The sequence below is a fragment of the Scomber scombrus genome, chromosome 21 (assembly GCF_963691925.1).
Source record: "Scomber scombrus chromosome 21, fScoSco1.1, whole genome shotgun sequence".
Taxonomy (NCBI): domain Eukaryota; kingdom Metazoa; phylum Chordata; class Actinopteri; order Scombriformes; family Scombridae; genus Scomber; species Scomber scombrus.
The window spans coordinates 7276575-7283810 of record NC_084990.1 but is presented as its reverse complement, the minus strand read 5'-3'; the positions used below and the strand labels follow the sequence as shown (position 1 = coordinate 7283810).

At 44.1% G+C, this 7236-nt stretch overlaps 1 protein-coding gene across 1 annotated transcript; it reads left to right on the top strand.

Annotated features, from left to right (window-relative positions):
* Nucleotides 1-1151: 1151 nt before the first annotated feature.
* LOC134003022 (transcription factor Sox-9-A-like) lies at nt 1152-5184 on the top strand. The gene is made up of 3 exons (XM_062442114.1): nt 1152-1988; nt 2241-2491; nt 2702-5184. Exons 1-3 carry the CDS (start codon nt 1552-1554, stop codon nt 3526-3528), a joined length of 1515 nt encoding a protein of 504 aa, XP_062298098.1. The 5' UTR covers nt 1152-1551; the 3' UTR covers nt 3529-5184.
* Nucleotides 5185-7236: the final 2052 nt, after the last annotated feature.

Here is a 7236-nt window from a genome sequence, read left to right as displayed (position 1 = left end):
ACATTTTAGTGCAGATTTTGTATGTAAGATTTTGGTTTTTACATTCCTGAATCGCTACTTTTGCTTAAGTAAACTTCTCTACCAGAGACAGACCAAAAAAATAACCAAAAATATGCAGTGTTCCTTTCCAGAACGATGTGTGCAAAAGTAGAACATGAAAAGTCATAACACCTTTGTTAAAAAAAAATAATTCATGTATTCACAGGCGAGGGGAGCTGATATCACGGACATATTGGGAGTTGAATTTCAAATATCTGTATGTTTCCAGAATGGATCTAAAGTTATAAAACTGTAACAGAACTGAAATGTTCTCATTTTTTTTATGAGGAACATTTGGTAACAAAGTGAGGCCAGCGTGGAAGTTGAGCAGTCAGCAAAATGAACAGAATCCGCCATTCACTGGATCATTGCCCTGTTGTTGGAAATGAGGAGAGCGATACAAATCAGAAGCTGAGCTTTGACAGCAACATGTTGCCCTGCAGCAGCCTGCTGGAGCTCCCTCCTCCTCCTCCTCATCCCTCCTCCTCCTCCTGCTGCTGCTGCTCTCAGCGGGGGGAGGTAGCTCAGTGAGTTCCTAGACTGCTGTCTCCCCCTGTTGACGACATTATGTAACTGTAAGTATAGGACTTATGCAGAGAAAGACATTTGGAAACACATGAAAATGTTATAAAAGTAAGAATATAAAGAATTTGTAGCTGTTTATGATGCTTAAATATTATAAATTACTTTGCTTTACTGAGGATCTTTCCTATGCTCTTATCTTGTTTTAGCCATTGTTTTAATGAATTTATTTCTCTTTCAGTGTTTTTCCTTCTAAACAAAATCACTTAAAAAAAAAATCACTTATAACATTTATATACATTTATTTCTTACATTTCCATTTTGAAGATGTAAAAAAAATCTATAGGAAAAATATTCAAAGAGAGAAAGTGTCTCTGAATATGTGTGTGTAGTGTGTGTATATGTATATGTATATATATAAATGTGTGTGTAGTGTGCTGGTAAGCAGAGGAGAAAAAAGTGGTATCAAATTCCTTTACTTTGGCGTCACATGCCCTCGGCCAATCAGATCCGGGCTTTCCTGTGCGGCATGGTAACGCTCTTATAAAGCCTGCATGCAAAACGTTTGCAGTTCAAAGCACTCACGCGTTCTGGGGATTGTACTTGGAGACTGGAAAGGAGCACTTTACCATTTCATCTCACAGAGTTGAAAGCAAAATTCTGACCAGCTGGTGTGTGTGTGTGTATGTGTTTTTTTGGCTCTTTCAAGTACGGACCCGCTTGCAGAAAACGCACTCATCCACGGAGTCTGTCAGAAGCTCATGCTGCAGACGCACTCGCTCTCCAAACTCACTTTTACGCACGGCGGCGGAGCAAAAGAGGATCAGCTGCAGTGCTTTCTGCGCACTCCTCTCATTTCAAAGACTTTGATTAAACTCATTCTGGCAACTTAAAGTCGCTTTTTTTTTTAAAGAGGCGTTTTCCTCTTGCGAGAAAGCAGAGATAACTCTAACCGTTTCACGCGTAATTTGGTACCAAACAGTTTTTCGTATGAATCTCCTCGACCCTTACCTGAAGATGTCGGAGGAACAAGACAAGTGTCTCTCTGATGCCCCGAGCCCGAGCATGTCCGAGGACTCTGCGGGCTCTCCGTGCCCGTCCGGTTCGGGCTCTGACACCGAGAACACCCGGCCGTCTGAGAACGGGCTGCTCAGAGCGGACGGAACCCTGAACGACTTCAAGAAGGACGAGGAGGATAAGTTTCCCGCTTGCATCCGCGACGCCGTGTCCCAGGTGCTTAAGGGCTACGACTGGACCCTCGTGCCTATGCCGGTGCGCGTTAACGGATCTACCAAGAACAAGCCTCACGTAAAGAGACCGATGAATGCCTTCATGGTGTGGGCTCAGGCTGCGCGGAGGAAGCTGGCGGATCAGTACCCACACCTGCATAACGCAGAGCTCAGCAAAACTCTGGGGAAACTCTGGAGGTAAGAGTGGTTACTGTTACTTTCTTTTCAGGTTTTACGCACGGATTTACGCTGCAGAGTGTGTGAAATATGTATTTGACCTCTCATCTGTCCGAGACTTAAACTTAATCTACCTCTGTTAACTCTAATGCAGCATGATTTTAATTATTTAAACATTTTATTTAGCTTTTTTATTAATGTTTGTTTGTTTTGGAAGAATAGAATGTTGCGCAAAAGTTTTTAAAGTCCATTACCCGTCCTTTTTACGCACAGACTTCTCAATGAAGGCGAGAAGCGGCCGTTTGTGGAGGAGGCTGAGCGACTCCGGGTGCAGCATAAGAAGGATCACCCGGACTACAAATACCAGCCCCGGCGGAGGAAGTCTGTGAAGAACGGACAGAGCGAGACGGAGGACGGCAGCGAGCAGACGCACATTTCCCCGAATGCCATCTTCAAAGCTCTCCAGCAGGCGGACTCCCCGGCCTCCAGCATGGGAGAGGTGCACTCTCCGGGCGAGCACTCAGGTGAGCCTACAGAAAAATATGTTCATTTCAGTTCCTGCTGTGGTTAAACATTTCTCTCACTAATTATTTTAATGCCTGTTTTTAACTCCTTTCTTTCTGTGTAGTTCATTCAAAAAACGTTTAAAATAGTTGCTGCTGGTTTGTTTTAAAAAAAGCACAAAACAGAAAAAAAACACATCTAATCTGACTCATCCTGTTTTCATCTTCCAGGCTCCCAGGGGCCCCCCACTCCTCCCACCACCCCTAAGACTGATGTCAGCTCAGGCAAGATGGACCTAAAGCGTGAAGGAGGCCTCCGCTCTCTTGCTGACGGGCCTGGCGGGCGCCAGCTCAACATCGACTTCCGCGATGTGGACATCGGCGAGCTGAGCAGTGATGTCATCTCCCACATCGAGACCTTTGACGTCAATGAGTTCGACCAGTACCTCCCGCCTAACGGTCACCCGGGCTCTGCAGGCGGCCCTGGCAACGCGGCCGTCACCTACACCGGCAGCTACAGCATCAGCAGCGGGGCTCCAGTCAGCCCTCAGGCAGGAGGTGCTGCGGCCTGGTTGGCAAAAAGCCAGAGCCAGCAGGGACAACAGCAGCAGCAGCAGCACACCCTGACCTCCCTGGGGAGCAACGGCGGCTCAGAGGCGGGTCAGGCCCAGCACAGGACCCAGATCAAGACAGAGCAGCTGAGCCCGAGCCACTTCAGCGAGCAGCAGGGCTCCCCGCAGCACGTCACCTACAGCCCTTTCAACCTGCAGCACTACAGCCCCTCCTCCTACCCGGCCATCTCCAGGGCGCAGCAGTACGAATACGCAGACCACCAGGGGGGCACCGCAGCAGCCGCCGCCGCCGCTGCCTCCTACTACAGCCACGCGGGGGCGGGGCAGGGCTCAGGGCTGTACTCGACTTTCAGCTACATGAGCAGCCCCAGCCAGAGGCCCATGTACACGCCCATCGCCGACAACACAGGGGTGCCCTCCATCCCCCAGAGCAGCCCGCAGCACTGGGAGCAGGCGCCCGTTTACACCCAGCTCACCAGACCCTGAGAGCTGGCCCCACAGACTTAAACAAGACTTAACACGATGACATGTACAGCCACACACACATATACAAACACACACACACACACACACGCACACACACACACTCCAAAAAACACTTTACTTCAAGGAGACTTCTCCCTCCAGAGTTGCTCCCTGAATCAGACACTTGAATTCCAAGAAGAGGAGAGCTGGACTTGTGATTGGCTCACGTCGTGCCTTGCTATTGTATCATGATAGAAACTATATATATATTTTTTAGAGAGATGAAAAGACTTAAAAAATCCTCTGTGAGGACTTATGATTGTCGATATTTCAGTAGGTACTGTGTATGTTTCTCCATTGTTGTTTATTTTCTTCATACGCTGGCAGTTTGTAACCCATGGGGGGTGGGGAGGGAGGCAGGGTAATTATTTGTACCTGTAGATATAAAATTCAAAGCTTTATATTTTTTAACCAGCTCAGCGACTAACCACTCACTGGTAGTGGCGTGTCTGGTTCTCTCTCTGTTCTATGTCACGCGAGGATTTTCCAGTTTGTTCCTTTATTCTTTTCTGTGCCATTCAGCAAATATGGTTTGTATTTAAGCTGTTATGCTGTTGATTAGTTTGGGTTTTTTTTTTTTCAAATTATGTGTCATGATCATTGGAAAAGCTATTAGGCAATACAGAGAAAGAGAGACTTGGTTTCACAATGCTGTGCTGTGTCGAAGAAGGGGGGCGAAAAAATGAGAGGGGGGGGGACTGCAACCTTTTCCACCATCCGTGCCTTGGATTTTACATTTTCTCTAACTTTTTGTATGCTTATGTGTGTGTGTGTGTGTGTGTGTGTGTGTGCGTGTGTGCGACGGCCACAGCTGAGATTACACTTACCGTCCAAACAGCGTGTGTTTGACAGCTACAGGAAGTCACCTTTGACCCCCCCAGGGTGTCCCCCCCCCCCCACACACCCCCCCTGCAGTCTCCCACCATCCCGGCGTCCCAACCGACACACTCCCTGCACCGTGCCCCCCCCCCCCCCCCCCCCCCCTTGTTTCAAATCCCAGTTTGAAAACTTTATTTATTAGCTTTAATTTTATTTTGAAATTAATTATTTTGCATACTATTCTTATAACTAATGAATTGTCCTCTTTGCAGTGTAGGCGGCATATAAATTCCCTCTTGTTGTTGTTCTTTTTTAAAATTTGATTTTCAACCCAGGGGGTACTTAGACAAAAATGGTACATGCTGTAATCTTTTGTTTTTTTAATTTATGTTATCTAAATGTCTATTTTAAGTATGTATTTGCCTTTTTCTGAGGGTCTGGGGGTGGGGGGGGACTATCTAACGAAATGTGTACGAATTATTTGTTATTTGTGAATTTTCTCTTAAGTTTGACTTTAAACTAAGGCTGAAAGAACTGGAAAATGTTATCTCAGTTACAAAGTTTTTGCAGTTTTTCCTGTTTTGTTTTTTTTGTTTTTTTGTTTCGTGCGATCGCCAGAGGGACCCGTCCATCCTTTCTGCTCTGCTCCATTTCCTTCTCTCTCAATATCAAAGAACTGATGTTTCCAATAGTCCTTTCCCCCCCACCCCCTTCCCTCTCTTGCGATCTTGCCATGTATTTGTACTGTCTTTAAAGAATCTTTTGTATATGTATTTGCAATAAAAAAGAAAATGCTATTAAAAAAAAGAAGGAAAACGTCATTTATATCCGATTTAACTTCTGATACATTCACTTTTTTTTTTCCACGAGCCAGAGCGAGTGAAAGGGTTAAGAGATGAGTGCCAAGAAACAAGGACTAGTGTTTGTTTTCCCAGAAGCCTTGTTTTTTTTCCCCCTGCTTTTATTTTCTTCCTCCCCTCTCTCTCTCCCGTCAGCTGGTACCAGCAGGGGGGTTGTGAGGCACTGGGGGGACCTGCAGGGGGCCACTTGATGTAGTGAGTGCGGTAAAACTACTGAAAGTGCTTAGAATTTATTTCAATGGCTGATACTTGGGAGAGCAAGAAAAGTGGGGTGCACAGGTCCTGCTTAAAATAAGTCCCAGTAGGGGAGAGAAGAGATTCATACAAAGTCCAACACTGCGAGGAAAAGGGACTGTAAAACTATGTGTTTTCATATGGCAGATGTCCTCAGAAAACCTCATAACTATTGTGTTCTAGCTACAGATATGTTGGTGAAAACTCATAACTCTAAAGGCACAATGGACAAGTCTGTATTAGTTTGTGAAGGCTGACATTTGAGATATAAAGTACACAGTGTGGGTGGTTGTAATTACAATATTACATAAGCACAATCTAGTGCAACCCAGTGCAAAAGCCAATCAATAATCATCAGTTTTGTAAATCTCTAACTGAGGATTGGTTTTCAGATTGTGGCACAGTCTCCTCCTCCTCTTTCTCTCAGACAGAGTGTCCAATCAAAAATCAAAGAAAGGACATAGTGGTGGCTTCTTACAATTTCATACATCAAAAATCCCATCAAATAGACAAAAAAAACAACAATTCTTCAAGTCTGTCTCTCTCCTGTCCACTTTATCAACCCTGCCAGTGGCTCTCAGCCTCAAGCCCATTGGCTGATATTAAAACTAGTCACAAACACACAATTTTATTCTTAACAGCTGGGCACTGTAGTTTTTAAGTAACTACTCAGAGAGGAGGAAATGATGGATTTGTTGGGGAAAGTATATGAGTCAAGATACATTACATTGTCTGTGTCTGTGGTGTCCACTGCCAGTGTGACAGTGTGGCTCCCTGATGACTGTTGATGCTATAAGGCTATGGATACACAGATAAGTTAGTTGGAGCATTCTTTTATTGATTTTAGTGTTTTCATGGTATTTGTTGACTTATCTTTTAAGTATATACACAATACATAATTGTGGTAAACTTTATTGAATCTTGTACAGTATATGTCTACTTGTTGAGATGTGTGTCTTTGTATAAAGTCCTTTCTCTCCCTGAATAAAACATTCATTTAATACATTTCAATCTTTCTATAAATGCTCATATTCAGAGAGATAGAAATGCGTTGTTGCCAATATACTGCTATATCGTCTTTAAAATGCACTGTGATAGTTGTCCATAGCATTGCTTTCCAGAGAAAACCATGTATTACCAAATTGTGTGATTTTGAATATATGCAACTGGAGGATGAAGGGTTGAGCTACATAAACCATTCAAAACTCAATGGATTAGCATGGGTCACCACACCGAGCTTTTGTAAGTTTTTGTTCCATAGCTCATGAAGAGTTGTCATTTTGGAGATACATGCTCTTCTTTGGACAGCAACAATAGGTAGCCTTGGTTCTAAGTATAGAATATGTTTGTTATACAGACGTAAATGTGTGATTTTGGGCTTCATAAGTACATTTGACTTTATTCCTGGACAACACAGTAGGTATAATATTCTTAGATGGAAAGCGTACATGTATCAACGTCTTTGATTATTTTCTTGTTTGAGCTTCAGGACAACAAACCTTGGACCTTGCACGATACTGACAACGATGCTGTTTACAAATGCTGAATGTGGGGAAATTTCCGATCATTGTACGATTTACCCGTAACGGAACAGTGGATTTGTTCTTGGTGTCCCTTCAAACACAACTAGAACTATCACAACTAATTACGGCAAATAAAACACAAACACAGCAGCAACCATCGAAGCTCCTTGACTTTTCTTTTTCCACTTGTATCTCAGTAGTTCTCCGAGGTATCAGATATTAAATGTATGAGC